The 19,388-nt window shown below is 46.2% G+C and overlaps 1 protein-coding gene and 1 long non-coding RNA gene across 6 annotated transcripts in view; one reads left to right on the plus strand and one right to left on the minus strand.

Annotated features, from left to right (window-relative positions):
- Window positions 1-10: 10 nt before the first annotated feature.
- Window positions 11-16,603, plus strand: LOC103885905. Of its 2 annotated transcripts, XR_649246.3 has the most exons (5): window positions 11-83; window positions 3,926-4,071; window positions 9,137-9,276; window positions 12,945-13,203; window positions 16,514-16,603. It is a non-coding gene; the product is annotated as an uncharacterized LOC103885905 (long non-coding RNA). The 2 variants fall into 2 exon arrangements; XR_649245.3 differs by lacking the exon at window positions 9,137-9,276 and having other exon boundaries at window positions 14-83.
- Window positions 9,358-19,388, minus strand: part of PAQR5 (progestin and adipoQ receptor family member 5) — a 97,238-nt gene continuing 87,207 nt past the window's right edge. For all 4 annotated transcript variants that reach the window (XM_031668539.1, XM_031668540.1, XM_031668541.1 and 1 more), the window contains 3 exons: window positions 16,609-16,705; window positions 14,033-14,174; window positions 9,358-9,826 (listed from right to left, as the gene is read on the minus strand). In XM_031668539.1, coding sequence (XP_031524399.1) covers window positions 9,585-9,826; window positions 14,033-14,174; window positions 16,609-16,705 — 481 coding nt within the window. In that variant the 3' untranslated portion in view covers window positions 9,358-9,584. The remainder of the gene's footprint in view (window positions 9,827-14,032; window positions 14,175-16,608; window positions 16,706-19,388) is intronic.

Here is a 19,388-nt window from a genome sequence, read left to right on the forward strand (position 1 = left end):
ACCGGAAGTGGCGTTTGTCTCCTAGGCGACCGACGCTGAAAGGGCTGCGGAGTTGTGTGTCAGGGCTGGAGGGCGATCTTGAGGTATGGTATTTAAACTGTTCCGCCTTTCGATGAGGAAATTGAGGGTTTCTTTTCCTCCATCACAAGAAGTTCAATGGAGGGGCCTTTCCAGGGTTGATTCAGAGGTCGGAATGTCGTTCTGGTGAAAAGTGTTGTATTCCTGTGCTGTGCCCTGCTCCGAGTCTCAGGCTCCCTCTCTCTGCCTTCCAAGTCACCACATTATCTTGGCTTCTTTTCTCTCTCTGATTCAACTTTCCTGGGTTTCCCTCCAGCTCTGTCCTATATGTACATTATTTTATCAAATCTTTTTTTTTTCCTTTTTTATTTTTTGAGATGGAGTTGCCCTGTCGCCCAGGCTGGACTGCAGTCTTCAGCTCACCTCAGCAACCTTCGCCTCCCAGGTTCAAGCATTTCTCCTGCCTCAGCCTCCCAAGTAGCTGGGATTACAGGCGCGCACCACCACGCCCAGCTAATTTTTGTATTTTTAGTAGAGATGAGGTTTCATCATATTGGCCAGGGTGGTCTGGAACTCCTGACTTCATGTGATCCGCCTACCTTGGCCTCCCAAAGTGCTGGGATTACAGGCGTGAGCCACCGCGCCCGGCCTATTTTATCAAATCTTGATTGTGTTTGATCCTGGCCTTACGGAGATGAATAAAATTTGGTCCTTACCCTTGAAGGGTTGCCCTTTAGAACCTACTCTCTTGCCTTAGATGAACTGATTCTGTATCACTTCAGTCTTTGACCCTAAGCTGATGACTATCAAATACACATCTACACCTGTGCTCTCATTGAATTCTAGCCCCTTATCAACTTCCTAAAGGACCACAGCACTGGTAAGGATAGTCACAATTTAATATCCTTGGCCCATATCGTTGGTGCTCAGGAAGCAACACCCCAAAGTATGGCTCTTTGGCACACTGAGTGCTTTGAACTAAAGAAGATTGAAAGTGCCTCAGAGAAGCCTTAAAAGCAAAGTCTCTCTCTGACTTTCTCCTGCCTTCTTGTCTCCCACCCCTCCGTGTCTCCTAAAGCAAATAATAGAAATCAGAATTTCTGTTCCCCAAGGCGGGTCATGGAAACTAGAACCCCTCTTCACCCAAGCAAGCCAGAAACATTATTCTAGAAAAACCTAGAAATATTAATCTAGACTTCCCCCACCTTTTTGTGTAAGAGCTGGCCATAAAGAAATTCTTTGATGTACCTTGTCATAAGACCCTGGTTCCAAAAGGGTCTTGCCCTACATTCAAGAAGAAGGAAAGCTACACAGAGAGGCCAACAAGAATCTGAACAGACAGGACTTGCTGGGTTCCTCCTTCAGTCTGTTACCATTAGATCATACTCCTTTTGTCCAATCACATTTCTACACAGCTGTCCTTTCTTCATCTCATGTAAGCATAAAAATGGACAGCTTTCCCTGGGTCTTTGGGTCTTCATTTCTGAAGGCACTTACACCACATAAAACTGTGATTCAATAAATTAGTTATCCATTTATCTTGTTAACCTGTCTTTTGTTATGGTAATGTCAGCTGTGACCCTTAAGATGGGTAAAGAAAAGTATCACACCTTTTCCACCCCTACATTGCACATTAGGATGGTTCCAATTTTTGCTATTACAGATACAGCTATAGTGAATAAACTTGGAAATTTATACGATGCAGGTAAACATGTAGGACACATTTCTAGAAACAGAATTGCTGAGTCAAAGTATACACATGTGTAACATTTCACAGATATTGCAAATTGTTCTCCATAAGCTGTCCAAATGCACACTCCCACCAGCCTGTATGAGAGTGCCTATTTCTCCACAATTCTCAAAGTGTTATCAAACTTTTTAGTAGATATCAATCTATTGATATCTGTTATCAACTGGTGAGAAAAAACATGTAATTAAATTTTTCATTTATTTTCAGATAAATGATGTTGTCTGTTCATATATTTAAGAGCCCTTTTAATTCCTTCTCTATGAACTGTGTTCATATTCTTTGCCTCTTTGTTCTATCGGTTGTTAGTTTTTCTTAATGAGTTGTGAAAGTTCTTATATTAAAAAAAAATTGGTCCTCATCCAAAATACGAGTTTAAATATTTTTATTGTTCACATTTAGGTTATTTTTATTTGTATGTTTTGTGACAGCTTAGAAAAAATTTCAGGTAGACAGATTTGTCTGTCTTTTATGGCTTCTGTTTTGTGTCATACTAGAAAAATATATCCATTCTGAGTTTTTTATTTTATTTCCCGTTTTTTGTTTCCTAGTGCTTTTATTGCTTTGCTTCTTATGTGGAAGTCTTTGAATCATTAGGATTTTGTTGTCAAGCTAGAGTTTATTTTGTTTGTTTTGTTTTGTTTTTTGAGACGGAGTCTCTGTCACCCAGCCTGGAGTGTTATTTTGTTTGTTTGTTTTGTTTTGTTTTTTGAGACGGAGTCTCTGTCACCCAGCCTGGAGTGCAGTGGCGAGATCTCGGCTCACTGCAACTTCCTTCCGCCTCTGGGGTTCAAGCGATTCTCCTGCCTCGGCCTCCCGAGTAGCTGGGACTACAGGCGTGTGCCACCATGCCCGGCTAATTTTTTTGTGTTTTTAGTAGAGATGGGGTTTCACCATGCTGGCCAGGCTGGTCTCGAACTCGTGACCTGAAGTGATCCACCTGCCTCGGCCTCCCAAAGTGCTGGGATTACAGGCCTGAGCCACCGCGCCCGGCCTAGAGTTTGGAATGTTTATCATTTCGGAATTGGGCTTGGTTGCTGACTACTTATCTCCTAGTTGCTCTTCAGTTTAGCTTCTACCTCAGACTCTCCATTGGAACTTTTGTTACCAAAATTACCACTTCCTCGATGCTAAATCTAATTGACCATTGTCTGTCTTGACTTCTTAACAACACTAAAAAATGTTGCCCATTCCTTTCTTATCATGCCTTTATTTTTTCTCCTAGCTGTCTAGCCCTTCCTTCTCAATCTCCTTTGTGAGTTCTTTTTTTCTCCCTTAAATGTTGTGGTTCAGGGTTTAGAGCTGGTCACTAGGTGTACCTTCTCCCTAGGCACTCTCAAGCACTCATATGGCTTCACATACCATTCATGTTTGCTCTTCTGAGCTCCAGAGCCATATATCCAACTGTCTTCTGGATTCTCCACTTTGATATCCCACAAGCATCTCACATTCTAATCTCATCTCACATCCTAACACATTCTAATCTCTTCTCCCAAACTTGCTCCCTCTCAGTGGATGGCATCTGCCAAGCCAGAGTCTAAGGCACCATTTTTGGCTTTTCTGTCTTCTTCTGTCTCAATATTCAATCACTAAATCTTAACAGTTCTACATACTAAGTAGCCAAACCTCCAAACCGCTCCACTTTTCTCCATCTCGTTGGCCACCATCATCTCTTGTCTAATGAAGACAGCAGTGTCCTAACAGGCCTCTCTGCTGCCACCTTCCAATCCAGTTTCAATTTTGCTCACCTCTAAATCACGGATCTGATTATGTCACACACCTGTATGAAACTCTGCAGTGCTTCCCCATTGTTGGAGACCCACCACAGGGCCCTGAGGCGCTTCCTCTGGGGCCCATCACCCATCACTGCCCCGTCCCTTCCAGTCATGTTGAATTGCAGCGCCCTGAACACGCTGGGCTCACATGCCATTCTCTGTGCTAACACGCTCTTCTCCCTCCTTTCCTCTGACAATGCCTTGCCTTCAGTTCTCTGCAGATCTGCCAGCTACCCTGCTGTGGATACTGGGTCCTGTGGTACAGCCCCCATGCCCCCAAAACTGCCCTTTCCCACTCACTGCACCTGTTGACTTGTTTCAGCACTCACATTCCAATTGGCAGTCACTGTTCATTCCTGTCTTCTCTACTGGCTTATCCCCACAGCCTCACTAGATGGCATTGTTGCATGCCCAGAGCCTCGCAGTGCAGGTGCCCCATACATGGCTTGAAGGGGATGAATGAATCATCCCTTCAAAGAACACTCCAGTTGAGGACCCAGTTACACCGCACCACCTCCAGCTTCTCTTCAGGTCAGTTTCTTCTTCCTCCCTCACTTCTGTATTAAAGCTCTCTGGCTTATTAATTTCCTTAAAACTACCAAATAATGACATCATTTCTCTATTCAAAAATAGCAAAGGGCTCCCTGTAGCCATTAAAAGATTTGCATTTTACCACAGAATTAGAGATCCAGAGCAGGAGTGAGGGTAGGAGGGCGGGGAGAGGAGAACTGAGGGGCTTTTTTCTTTCTAAAGTCAAGTATTTTAGGTATAATTTATATACAGTAAAACGGACCCTTTTTAGTTGTGTTGTCCTATGTATTTGACAAATACATAGTATGCTGTAATCACATCAAATGTATATTTCCATCACAGTGGAAAATCCTCTGTGCTGCCCCTACTCCTAGGCCTTGGCAGCCACTTTTCTGATTTTCTTCCCTATACTTTTGCCTTTTCCAGCGTGTCTTTTCTTTCACTCAGCATAATGCTTTGATATTCAACAACATGTTGCATGTACCAGTAATTTGTTCCCTTTTTGTTGCTGAGTCTTTTCCACTGTGTGAATGCAGGACAACTTATTCATTCACCAGTTGGACATTTAGACTGTTTCCACTTTCTGGAGATTATGAAACTGGTATAATTATTTGTGTAAAAGTCTTTATGTAGGTGTGTTTGTATTTGTCTTAGGTGGGATTGTGGGTCTTATGGTAAGTTTAACTTTATTAGAAACTATTAAATTGGACCAGGAGAGTCTTATCCAAATCATTGAAGAGGGGCTGACACTACACAAATTTGAAACCATGTGTTAATCCAAACACCCAGATAAGCAAGTCCAGCTGTGGGAACCCAGTAAACACCAATGACCAGAAACTGCTGAAGCCCAGAGTGTTTGAGGGGAGGCAGTAAAATGGAGACAGCACTGCCTTGGGAGCTTGGACATACTGCGCACACTGTTCCCTCCCAGGGCATGCTGGTCACTCAGTGGCCTTGGAAACATTGTCTCAGGTTCCCAGGCCATGAATCTTTCTCACCAGGCCATTTGTAACATGGATGGTTAGATGTTAATGTTTACATACACAAAACACAAATTAATAAAATCAACGTGTGTGTGTGTGTGTGTGTGTGTGTTGGGGGGTTGGGGGACTGTAATATTTACACAAAAAGAAACAAATGACTTGAACTATATTTCAAATAAATAACATACACAGAAAGGGGGAAAAAACCCAGGTAACTGTGACTATTTAGAAGGCCTTTTGGCCGGGCGCGGTGGCTCACGCCTGTAATCCCAGCACTTTGGGAGGCCGAGGCGGGTGGATCACAAGGTCAGGAGATCGAGACCATGGTGAAACCCCGTCTCTACTAAAAATAGAAAAAATTAGCCGGGCGCAGTGGCGGGCGCCTGTAGTCCCAGCTACTCGGGAGGCTGAGGCAGGAGAATGGCGTGAACCCGGGAGGCGGAGCTTGCAGTGAGCCGAGATTGCGCCACTGCACTCCAGCCTGGGCGACAGAGCAAGACTCCGTCTCAAAAAAAAAAAAAAAAAAGAAGGCCTTTCCTTCTGTGTTCTGGAGGAGGCAAAAAAAGTTCAGCCTGTTTCAGAAATCTGTTGCTTAGCATTAAGAGAATGAGCGTGGCAACTCTCTGAAGTTCATTTCTTACGAGTTGACACATTCCATGCAAGTACCAAGAGACATAGGAAAGCCCTATAGGCAATTTCTCAAGGGAAAAAAAATCAGGCAAATCTCAGAATTCTTCAAAAGTCAAGTCATCCAGATATTTTCTGGAGTTAACATCCTTCCAGTAGAACAAGTACCTGCCAGCCTTGGGACCCCTCTACTTAGCTCAACCTGCAGTGCCTTCCCCTGACAAGCTGACAAGACTGGCTCCTTTATGCCCATCAAGTCTTCTTCAAATGTCAGCTTATCAGAGTGACCATCAATTCACATGCCCTACTAGGCTTAATTTCTTTACAGCACTTATTATCTGGATTCATCTATATATCTTGTCTGCCTGCCCAACCAGAACACTAGCCTCTTCGGGGAGGGACATTATAGGTTTTTTTCATTTGCGTATCCCCAATTCCTAGGACAGTGGCCATTCTATACATCCTAAGCACTAACTATTCATTGATGATCTACTGATATACATGTGTACAGGGATCTGTTTCTCATGGTGAATGAACACGCTTGCAGTGTGGTAGATAAAACATAACCAAATTAAGTGGCAAACAGGATGACTTTATGATAATAAATAAATTCTGTTTATTTTTTTCTCTCACATAGTTCAAGAAACCAGACATTAGTGTAAGTTGGAGAACATCTGAGTTTGAAAACAGGTCTTTGCCTTAATGGATTGTTGACTAGAAAATGAGAGGCTGACATTCAAATAATATGTTCTGAAGTGTTGTGCAACACTTCCAGAAAGACTTCAGCAGACCAAATATTTAAACCACTTTATACTCAGAAGGCCTCTAAATTTCCCACAACATCCTACCAACAATTGCAAATTCTTTTTTTGTTTTTTTGAGGCAGGGTCTCACCCTGTTGCCCAGTCTGGAGTGCAATGGTGCAATCATAGATCACTGCAGCATCCAACTCCTGGGTTCAAGCAATCCTCCCACATCACCCTCCACAGTAGCTGGGACCACAAGTATGCACCACCACAACCAGCTAGTTTTAAAATTTTTTAATAGAGACAGTGTCTGGCTCTATTGTCCAGGCTGGTCCCAAACCCCTAGGCTCTAGCAGTCCTCCAACTTCAGCCTCCCAAAGTGCTGGGATTACAGGCATGAGCCGCTGCATCCAGCTACAGATTAATTAATTCATTCATTCGTTCTTTATTTTAAGACTAGTGAAGTGCAGTAGTGAGAAGAGGGGAAGAGTAGAACAAGGAGCTTGACCTATAACTGACTGTGAACAATCAATTGAGCTAACTCACTACCTTCAGACCAGCCAAAAATTCATTTCTTTAGAAAAAAGATGAGAATTATTTTCTAAAAACTAAGCAATGGAACCCCTTCAATGGGTAAAGGGAGGTAAAGTTAACTGAATGGCCTTATTCCTACATATTCAAGTTTTATCACAGTTGTAAGGTCTGGTAAATTTTAGAGTAGCGCTTCTTAAGCAAGGGGAGCGAGGAGAGGTACATTCCATTAGGAATGTGCCACCCTCGCCACCATAGCCTTTTTTGAGACAATGCCATGGTGAGCAATTGTTACCAATGGGAATGTGTCACATCTCTTAAGTGTAGTGAGACACTTTTTAAAAATTGAGACCCATTCCAGTGAGGTCTTCAGCTGACCCCTGCCAACCTTTTAGACTTTCTGAAATGGCTTGGATGAAATTATACGCACATTAGACATCTAATGCCTATCACTTAATACTTAATAATAATTAATATATTTGAACCCTTTCTCATTTTGCAGTGGAAACTTTCAAATCAGTGTGCTGCAAACTGTTGTAAAATTCTGATTTATAACACTGTCCCCAAAAGTATATAATGGGACTAAAGTTTACCAAACTTACTAAAAATGTTATGAAACACTGGATGTTATTTTGTTGATTTAACATTTCATTTTCATCATTAATCATGTGAAAAAGCAACATAAGCAAAGATTAAATAATCTAAAAATCCTTCAGATTGATCACTCATTACTTCATTTCTTACTGAGCTAAACATTATTTTGTTATCTATAAAGTAGAGAATTTAAAACACTGTATGTCTTTGGCATTACCAGAAAGGGGTATTTAAACTTTGTACCTTTTGTTGCCATAAAATTGAAGTTACAGTAAGATGAAATGGAAGCCCACGGCCCTGTTGGTATGGAATTCCACTAATAATGTCAGATTGTTGCCAAAAAAACAAATTTTGTCATGCAGCTTGCAATTAATGTACCGAAAATTTACCAGCCCATACAGTTTTATCATCTGCCTTCCCCAGAGGAAGTAAACAGATAATAAAACTAACGAAATCATATTTCTTGACCACTCTCATCCAATATAAATTGTTACTTGTCCTTAGAGGATTAGACAGTGAGCTATTTACAAGGGCATTCAAATGTCTGGGCTAGTTAATGGTAGAGGCAGTAGTCTAAGATGTGGGGTATTCCTGAGTCAGCAAAGAGGATCTTACATTGTGAGGAAGGCCCCTTAAGTCATTAACAAGTGCAGATCAGGGTTTGATGGGCCTCTGTCAAAAGTGTTTTGCATCCGCATTTCTGTGTTCCCTGAAAACACCAGGAAATACTGAACTTTAATCAGTAATACAACAAATGGGAAAATGCTCAGTGTTTTAGAACTATTCAGAGCAGAAAACTCTGGAACATAAAATGGGGGGTACGCCTTAGTTGGTGAGTTGCTAAAACTTGAGATCAGGTGAAGCGAAGGTGATAGGTCCAGTGCCTTCTGGAATGTGTAACACCAGCAGTTCTTCAAGTTTGGCCTCTGGCCCTCCTGTATTAGAACCATCTGGGAGACTTGCTCCAGTGCAGATCTCCTCTACAAAACCTACATTTAACCTAGTGAAGCAGAACCCTGTGGTTTTCCCCAGGAGTCTGCATTTGTCACAAGCTTACTAGATGTTTCTGATTCACAGTAAAGCTTGAGAACATTATATGTGACCATCCCACTGGCAAGGTCATTAACATCTTATGCATATGGATACTGAATTTTGCAGCATATTTGAAATCTTGAAGCAATATCAAATGTATGACATCCCCAAATATAGCAATTTCCTTTGGTTTAAAAGGTGGCAGATGAGCACAACCAATTGAGATTAACTCAGCCAATTCTTAGAGTTTAACACATTTTACCTGCACCGAATAATACTTTGCAGATCAAACTGGCAACCAGAAAACAGCATAACAGAACACATGACACCCTGCTGTGGATTTTTAAGAAAAAAACTGATGAATTCCAAATCCATAATGACATGAGAACTTGCACTTTGAAGGCAGAATGGATTTGTGGGAAGAGAGGACTCCCCTTTTGTTCTCCCTTCACTAGGTGGAGAAGGGAAGAAGGTCTCTCCCCAAACAGCTCTCTTCATTCTGGAATGTTTTCCCAGTCCCCAAGGCGCTCAGTGACCAACTTCCTTTCACAGGTCCTCCCAGTGACTGACCTGACTCATTCTCCCGAAGAAGTCAACAGGCCACTACGAGAGCTCTTGAGAGAAGCTTTGTGACATGAAATTCATCAAATGAAGCAAGATTCATTTTTTTAAAAATATTACAAAGCTCCAGGGTAATATGCTTAATCCAATTGTTTAAATAGAATAAAAAAACCCCATTTTAAGTAAATTTAAAATTAATGAAATATCAGTAGTCTGCCTTAACAAGGACTTGCTTGAACCATGTTCTCCTTTTAAAATCACACACACAGAACCAGTGTACATTTGGAGAAATTTCGCCAGCTGAATACCTTTTTGACATGAATTCATTCAAAAGACACCAACCATTATGAATATTTTAGGCCATGGTAAGTTGTAACCGCCTCCGGCTTGGTGTTGCAGCTTTATGTTGACATTTGGCATGAAAAGCTTATGGTCTGAGTCATGTTTCTTTTTTGTGTAATTCTGGCTTGGGAATCCGATACAGAGCAGCTGAGAAATAAATTATGTTGCTGAGGCTGAAGATGATGCACAGAAGTATGGCTCCGGCTATCTGAGAGAAAGAGAAGGGCTTGGAGGTGGCTAGGAGCCATTCCTTCCTCAGAGTCTTGTCCAGAAGTATGGCTTCCATCTGCATATGCGTGGCCAGGATCACACACACGTGAAACAGCTGGTGACTGTGACCTATGGCAAACACAAAAGGCCGTCAAGATCAGCAATGAAAAGGAATGAGTACTGGCCGGGCGCGGTGGCTCAAGCCTGTAATCCCAGCACTTTGGGAGGCCGAGACGGGCGGATCACGAGGTCAGGAGATCGAGACCATCCTGGCTAACCCAGTGAAACCCCGTCTCTACTAAAAAAATACAAAAAACTAGCTGGGCGAGGTGGTGGGCCAGGTATGGTGGCAGGTGCCTGTAGTCCCAGCTACTCGGGAGGCTGAGGCAGGAGAATGGCGTGAACCCGGAGTGGAGCTACAGTGAGCTGAGATCCGACCACCCGCACTCAGCCTACAGAGGCAAGAGGCGAGACTCCGTCTCAAAAAAAGAAAAGGAATGAGTACTGATACATGCTATGGCATGTATGCTAAAAATGATGCTAAGTGAAAGAAACCAGACAGGAGACCACATATTATATGAAATCTCCAGAATATGCAAATCCATAAAGACAGAGAGTAGATTAGTGGCTGCTTCAACAGGGGGTGAGAATAGGGATTAACAGTGCATGGGTCTGATGGAGGGGATGAAAATGTTCTAAAACTGATGTATGGTGAATTTACTGAAAGTATCATTAAATTGTATACTTGACATTGGGGAATTATTGAATATGTGATATACACCTTAATAAATTTATTTTTAAGAAGCAATATGGGAAAAATAAAAGGTCCATCAGAGAAAACCAAATCCAAATTCTTTTTTAAAACAACTATCCACCAGTCTCATTTTTCAGATGAAAAAATTAGGCACCAAAGGTCATCTCTGGAGAGCCAGCACTGATCAGCTCAGAGTTTCATTCAATGCTCAGGGAGAAGCTGGCTGAATTTTCTGTTGGCCACTAACCAAGTGGACCTCTCCCTACTGCCAGTTAGTCACAGATATGACTAGGATTCTTCCTCGCCAATGCCATGCTGGACCCATCTTACATGGTGCTCATCACAGAGCCTGGGAGCAGAGTAGAGGGTAGTGGGAGTGACAGAGACAGGGACATGCTGGGTGGTTGGTGGTTGGCGAGGAAACAAGTCCAATGCCTAGGGTCAGGGGCAGCTTTGGGGGACAACCCTCAGACCCCAGGAGTAAGGAGGAGATCACATGTGTCATGGGCTGAATGATGTCCCTGAAAAATACATGTGCTGAAGTCTTAACCCCCAGAATGAGACCATATTTGCAGATAGGATCTTTAGAGAAATAATTAGGTAAAAATGAAGTCTCTATGATGGGCCTAATCCACTGTGACTGGTGTCCTTATAAGAAAAGGAGGTTAGGCCAGGCACGGTGGCTCACGCCTGTAATCCCAGCACTCTGGGAGGCTGAGGCGGGCAGATCACGAGGTCAGGAGATCAAGACCATTCTGGCTAACATAATGAAACCCCATCTCTACTAAAAATACAAAAATTAGCCGGGCGTGGTGGCGGGCACCTGTAATCCCAGCTACTCAGGAGGCTGAGGCAGGAGAATGGTATGAACCCGGGAGGCAGAGCTTGCAGGGAGCCGAGATTGCACCACTGCACGCTAGCCTGGGCGACAGACAGAGACCTCTGTCTCAAAAAAAAAAAAAAAAAAAAGGAGGTTAGGACACAGACATGCATGTATACAGAGAAAAAGATCATGTAAAGACAGATGGAAAGAACGGCCATCAACAAGCCAAAGAGGAGGCCTCTGGAGAAACCAACTCTGCCAACACTTTGATCTCAGATTTCCAGCCTCCAGAATTGTGAGAAAATAAATTTCAGTTGTTTAGACCACAACAGTCTGTGATACTTTGTTATGGCAGCCCTAGCAAACTAATACAACATAAAAGTTAAATAAGGATTCTCTTTTGGTTTAAAAAAAATAAAATAAAAAGGCTGGGCATGCTGGCTCACACCTATAATCCCAGAACTTTGGGAGGCCAAGGCAGGAGGATTGCTTGAACCCAGGATTTTTGAGACCAGCCTGGGCAACACAGTGAGATCCTATCTCTAGAAAAATTGAAAATTTAGTGTTGCACCCTCAGGACCTATCTCAGAAGAAATACGCAATAAATGTGTCCTAGGACTTGATCCAGCCTGGCCACCTCTACTATTGAGCAGGAGCAGAGTTAGGAATAAGAATGTAGAAGGGTTGAGGATTCTCAAGTGGATGTCTGACAAGTTTCCTACAGCAGGGAGCTGTGAGGCCCCCAGTATCTGTCTCCAGGAAGAAGGTGTGCCTGGAGCTGCCATGCCTGCCTTACTCAAGCTATACTAATGGGCTGTGTATGATTTCCAAATGTGTATGTGATGCAGCAAAGTGATTTCATCTCCAGCAGAGAGCTGTGCTCTCAGGACACAGGGCAAAGCAGAGCGGTAACTAGCCACCTTCTCCAGCTGAGGCTCAAACCTGTCTCCACTGGGGCATGAGATAAAAGACAGAAAGAGCCATCAGCATTGGATGTATCTGAAATGTGGCTGCAGCAGGAAGAGTGATTTCAACAATCCTGCCTAACAGGAATAGGGAGGAGCTTCCTCTGAGCCAAACCATGCCAGGCCAGCACTTCCCAGGAAACCTGGGGCTCATGGCCAGAGAGGGATTCCCACCTCCAGCAGACTCAGTTAAGGACTGAGAATGTCCCAAATCTTGTTAATGATCTGTCATGAACTATTGTCTAGGAAATGTCCCCCAGAGGGGTGTTTTTCAGTTCTGTATCCCTAGGCCCAAGAAGATGGGACAGAGTTGAATAAATAAAATGTTATTAAGAAACCTGAGTGGTAGCAAAAGAAGGCTCAGGGCTACTTTTCCAGCAACCCCAAAACTTGCTACACAGACACCTCTACTTTGTCAAGGGGGCTGGGGAGATGGACGTGGCAGTCAGGATGCTGATCACTCCGATTCCCTGGCCTCTCCTTTTCCTCCTTTTTGGAAATCTGTTCTCTAAGCATTTTGCTAGTTACAACCCCTTCTGACACAACAAAAGTGGGAAAAGAGATAAAAACTTGAATCAGATCAAACAAACTGCATCTGACCACATCTCTTAGTGGGAGGAGATGGAAAATCAGGAACAAAATGGGCTTGGAGAGAAGCAAGCTTCCCACCCTGGTGGGGACAATGACTGGTCCTTTGATTCCCAGGTACTCATCTAAGGAACTCTCACCCCAAAGTCTTGTCATCCTCACCAGAAGTGATGCAAGGATGCCTCCTCCTAGCCAGTCCCAGAGCCAGAGCAGAGGAGGCACATTCTGCAGGGCCCCGTCCCTCCTTCCCTAGACAGAGCGGGGAAAGAACTCTGCCAGCAGGTGGAAACCCCCGTGACTCCGACACCTTCTCTCCACCACATCCTCTGGAGCTTCAGTGAGCTCAGGTTCATCTGGAGGATGACTCGGCCTCTGTGTGAGTATTGGGTTTCACTCCTGGAGTTTCTGGTTCAGGAGGTCTGTGGTGGGGCCTGAGAATCTGCATGTTCTCAGATGATGCTGATGCTGCTGGCTGATGACCACCCCTTGAGAAACCACTGTTCTACCATGAACTCCTGGCCCCCTCCTGCCCACCATGCTCAAGACAAAGAAGGATGCTTTCCCCTTTTCCCTTTCCTGCACAGCCCCCTGTTATCTGGTACCCTCAGAGCCATCTTCATCCTGTCTTTCCTCTTCCTGTCCTCGGCTGCCCCCACTGCACTCGCCCAGACTAGAGTGCAGTGCACCATCATGGCTCACTGCAGCCTTAACCTTCCAGGCTCAAGCCAACGCCTCCTAAGTAGCTGGGACCACAGGCGCACGCCACCACACCCGGCTAATTTTTGTGTTTTTTGTAGAAACAGGGTTTCGCTGTGTCGCTCAGGATTGTCTTGAGCACAGGCTCAAGTAATCTGCCCACCTTGGCCTCCCAAAGTGCTGGGATTACATGCGTGAGCCACCACACCCAGCCCCAATGTTCATTTAACAATGAGATCCATGTTCTGGATGACAATAGGACACACTGGCTCCATACCCCATCAGAATGCTTTAGGCTCCTGGGCCTACCTGCCCTTCATCCTGCCCATACTACCTAACAGTGCACCTGCTGCGGACACCCTGGCCTCTGTCAACTTGCAGTGGTACTCACCTTGGCCTTTCTCCCTGCCCCTCCCTGCCCTTTGCAGCTCCATGCGCTAGAGTCAGGGACAGGACCCTGCCCAGCCAGGTGGGCAATGAGCAGAGCAGCAGGGCTGTTGCCCACTCACCGATGTAGTCAAAGCGTCCTGGGGCTAGGCGCTCCGGCAGGTGTGCAGAGTACAAGAAAGAGGCCAGGAGGGTCATGATCATGTGCTTCTGGTGGTAGGAGGTGGCTTCATTTTGTGCACTCTCCCCTGGGAACAGGAATAGCTGCAGGTGTTTAAAGAAACATCAGGTCTTGAGAGGACAGGCCTGAGACAGGCCCTCTTCCTTCTCAGCACCTGCAGCTGGGACTTTGGGGGCTCTGACACCCACACACGTCAGCACACACACAAACTCCAGAGGCCAAGGCCCTCACCTCCTCAGGTCTGTGGCCTGGGAGAGGAAACTCAGGCACCATGTGAGCGGAACTCCTATCCTGAGTGTGGTCGATTGAGACTCGAGACTATTGTATTTCAGTCCCCCAAATGCTCATGAGAGTCTTTTGGGTTATTTACTTACTGAAGCGGGGAGAAAAAGGAAAGAAGGAAGGAATGGGAAAGGAAAAGAAAGACAAAAATCCTACTAGATAATTGGTACTCTTTCTGGGGGTAAAATGTAAGTACAATTGACTCTTAACATACAGGCTAGGGGCACTGACCTCCTGCAGTCAAAAGTCCATGTACAACTTTGACTCCCCCAAACTTAATTACTAATAGCCTCCTGTTGACTGGAAACCTTACCTGTAACAAACTGCCAATTAACACATATTTTGTATATATATTATATACTGTATTCTTACAGTAAAGTAAGCTAGAGAAAAGCAAGTATTATTGAGAAAATCCTGAGGAGGAGGAAGAAGAAAAGGGGTTGGTCTTGCTGTCTCCTGAGTGGCGGAGGTGGAAGAAAACCCATGTATAAGTTTAAACCCGTGTTTGAGGGTCAACTGTATAGTGGATTCACGCTGGAACTCACTTTTTATCAGCACATCCACTGAACTGGTGCTCCTAATTAAGGCTTTAAGGCCTAGAAATCCCTGGAAGGCCTTCTGAGTCATCCAAAAGTATCAATCATGGCCACTATACTGTTTCAGAGCTAAGTGTAGTTTTTGTATTATTGTTATAAACAGTCATAGCAGCCGCCACTTACCGAGGGCAGCAAGCCAGGCCTCTTACGTGCATCATTTCACCTGAGCCACAATTATCATAAGGCAGACTCCATTTTCCCCATTTTGCAGATGAGGAGAGTGGGCCAGAGAGTGACTTGCATATCACTTAGTGAGAAGTGAAGTCAGGATCTGAATCCAGGCAGGCTGATTCCAGCGTCAACATCGGCACTTAGAACTGGACCTCCCCTTCCCTCTGCCCTCCTCTGACTCAGCCACGTGCCAGAAGCACGCAACGCTTGTCACAACACAGGACTCACACTGCCTGATTTGGAGGCACATGGGACAGAATTGCTCTGTCTGGTCTTGGTTTCCTGTGTGTGGTCTGCGCCTTCGAGGAAGGAGTGAGGGGAATGGGCTACAGCCCCATCTTTGGTGCTCCTCCAGACCCACAGAGGCAGAGCACAGAGAACGTGCTCAATGCCCCAGCTGCTGGGTGGAGCTCAGCCCCTCCCCTTGTCCCTCAGCCCTGCCATCTGGGCTTTATTCTTCAAGCCCACAGGACACCACCTCTGGGAGGAAAATTCACTCACCAGGTACTGGATAAGCACTGCAGAGCCTATCAGATCCATTGTTTTGATTAATCCTCATTACCCCCTACAAAGGAGGGCTGGTACCCTCATGTACAGATGAGGAAACTAATTTGAGGCTCAGAGAGTTGTGTGCCCTGCCTGAGGTCACACAGCCAGTGAGCAGTGGGACTAGAATTTGAACTCAAGCCCATATGGTTTGAAAGTGCATGGACTTTCCCCTTCTTGTCCTACTTGCTGTCCCTACTATAACCTCTTCCTTTATGCTCTCCATCTCGTTCCCATCGCTTGTTTAAGACCCTCGTTCATGCCTTTTCCTTCAATATTAACAGTATACTACTTGATGATGGAACAATGCATTCCCGAACTCTTGCTAACAGTCAGCACTTTACATGTTCTCCGTGTAATCCTCCCCACAGCCCATGAGGTGTTATCAAGCCCAGCTTACAGATGAGGGATACTGAGGCATAGAGAACTGGCCCAGGGACTGACAGCAAGCATTGGAGACCTGCCTGCAGAGCTCACTCTCCTGCTCACTCCACTCAGCCCCAGGCTGCCTGCTCTGCCTGGCTCTATGACATTCCTGAGCCCCCAGTCATATTGTCAGTCAGGGCCTCTGTGCTTATGCCATCTCCTAACCACTCCTCAAGTGCCACCAAGGCAGCACCTGGGTGCAGGGGAAAGAAAGATAGATCAGACTGTTACTGTGTCTATGTAGAAAAAGGAAGACATAAGAAATTCCATTTTGATCTGTACTAAGAAAAATTTTTCTTATTTCTTTTCTCAATCTCTCGTCCCACCTGACGAGAAATACCCACAGGTGTGGAGGCGCTGGCCCCCTTCACCTAGGTCTCGACTCCTGTTTTGTTCTACAGTTCCCATTGCAGTGCTGTGACCCCCAGAAGCTCAGGAAAACAACTGACTTCCTGGTGTTGCCAACAGGCAGAGAGGAGATACAGCCAGTCCTTACCCTGTAGAAGATGGGCAGGGAGTCCCACATGTACGGATAAGCAAAGGCGAGCACACGAATCACCTTACAGAGTCTGGGCTTCTGGATTTCAAGAAACCTAAATGAGGGAAGGAAAGTGGGGAGGAAATGGAATGAAAAGAGTCTCAGTAAATTGCACACGCACATGCATGCACACCGAGGGCCTGGTCATCGACAGAGGACAAGCATTTTTGTACAAGCTCCTGTGGCCAGCAGCTTCTCCACCAGCCTCATCCATTCCTCCCACCCCAATGGAAGTGACAAAACTTCAGATGCAAAAAGATCTCCAGAGACACCATCTCCAGACCATGGGAAGCAGTGGTGTCCAGACTAAGCCAGAAAGGAGGCGCTGGGCAGAAACCCTTTGAGGGCCAAGTTACATAACTGCCAAAGAGCCTTTTAAAACTCTAGTTGCTACCGGGACAGGGAATGAGTACGGAGCATCAGGGGATCCACTGCCACAGACTCTTGGGAGGCACACTCTGCAAAGGCTGAGATGCACCCATCTAGTTGGAGCCCAGGTATTATCACGAAGGAGGCCTGGGTTGAAGTAGGCATTTGATCCTTGGAGAGCTTTCTGGAATATTTATACTACACACAGGGATACTTGCCTTGGGAAAACTAAATAAACATGAAGTCTTTCCTTCTCTCCTTCGTTGCCACCCTCACCCAACCTCCAATCCAAGACAGCTGATAGCAACATTAAAACAAGTGATGTTGATTGTTGAGAGGCAGGTCCCCCCAGACAGAACATGACAGGACCTCAGCTGACTTGGGCCCAGCCTGGGGCAGCAGCTCAGGGTATGGGGAACTGGGCCGCACAGAGGGCAGGCTGCACACTGGGAGGACATGGGGATGGGCAAGGAGGATCTCTGCACAAAACCACAGCCCTGAACTGAGGCCTGGGTAAGGAAGTGCTCATGGGCCCTGGCTGGGCCACCAAGGCCAGGTAGTAGGGACAGGTACAGTCCCCACATCAATGCTGAGGTGTACTGTGGAGGGCTGTGTCCTCCCTCAGGGCCCACAGGGCTGCAGGGTAAGGAACCCAGCACAGGGGATGCAGAGCCACATGCTGAGGCTCTTGGGATGGCTGTTCTGATGCAGTCTCTAAAGGCAATGCGTGCATTTGGGCCCTTTCAGCCTTTGCTGACAGTTCTGCCCCTCATCACACTGGAGCGATGGGGTCTGGGTCCTGCTGTGGCTCCCACTCTGCTCCCAAGAACCTCGGGCCCAGTTCACAAGTCTGTTCTTTCTCCTTCAAATGCCATCTGCTGTCTCCTCTGAGCCCAGACGCATTTCCCGTGGCCAGGCTGTTCACATCTCGTATGAGCCAGTAAAGCTACCTGACCATAAACCTGGCTGCTGCCTGTATCCCTCAGCATGGAGTATGCAGGGACTTCCACATCGGGCAGTTAGGGAACGCTCCTCAGGCAGGCGCCAGGTCTGGTCAGGCCTGGATCCCAGGGACCCAGCACAGAATCAGGTCTAAGGATGTGGACATTGTCCAGGCTAGTGTGCTCCACTCAGTCCTCAGGGCATCCGAGCACAAATGGCCCACCCAGAGATTCCTGTTTCAGGGGAAAGGGATACCACTGTGTGCCCCAAGAAGCCTCACGGCCTCCCAAGACAAACTCCAACTTCACTCCAGCCCACTTTGGTGTTTCTTCTTTGCTGACCCTGCCTGTAAGTCATACATGGCACATGGCACGTGCCAGGTGAGAAGCTCAATGAGAAGGGACTAGGATGCATCGTCCCCCCAAAAAAGAACCAAACTCTAGGAGAGGTGAGGCAGCAGCACTGTGATTTCATGTGGAGAGCTTGATCGGGACACACTGGGTTCAAATCCTGACTCTGCCCTTCACAACCACGTGACCTCGGCTGGTCACTAACCTTTGTGTACCTCCTGATCCTCACGGGTGACACAGGGACAATGACTGTGCCTCGTCACAGCCTTGTTGTATGGATTCGATGAAACGATGCTCGTGAGGTGTTTAGAACTGTGCATGGTACAGTCACACAGACTAAATAGCAGCTTTTAAAAAACATGCATCGTGGAGCTCCATTCTCTCCCCCGCCCCACCTTGTATCGATGTTGGTCCAGAAAATAGGAACAGGAGGGAACAAACAGGTTCTGGGTGATTTGCCTGAAGTCAGATGAGTCAATAAGAAGCAGAGCTAGGATATAAACCCTGGGCTTTCTGGTTCCCAAGTGTCACCCTCTCTGCCTCGGGCAGTAGGCTGGGTAGCCTCAGACTCCGCCCAGCCTTCACCCTTCCCTGCCCGCTCTGCCCCTAGAGCAGAGGGCATACACTCCTGCCATCCCGAGAGCCAGGTACCTGCCTCACCGGCCTTCTTAGTCCTCCAGCAGACCCTGCCCGGCCGCGGCAGGCCGCCCCCTCCTGCCCTGTGCCCTGCCACGGCCTGCCCTCTCTGGGTTGAGAGGCTGGCTCTTAAAGGGCCCCTGTGGCCACTTACACTCGAAGAAATCTGGCTCTGGCTGGCGAAGGCCATCCCCCAAAGCATGGATTTTCTGTGACTTGAGACAACATTTCGCTCGGCCTGACAAAGTGTTTCCCCAGGGGCAAACGGACCAGCCTCTCCAGCTGCAAAGCCGAGTCTAGAGGGAAAAGAGGAGAAAAAGCAGAATAGAAGAGAGACAGCAACAGAGAGAAAAAGGCAGAAGGGCCAGTAGCTTGGGAGAAGGGCCGCCCGCTGCCAAGTTGCAGTTCCGCATCAGGCCACGCGATGTCGCCACAGCCAGA

This window comes from Papio anubis, chromosome 7 (assembly GCF_008728515.1).
Source record: "Papio anubis isolate 15944 chromosome 7, Panubis1.0, whole genome shotgun sequence".
NCBI lineage: Eukaryota > Metazoa > Chordata > Mammalia > Primates > Cercopithecidae > Papio > Papio anubis.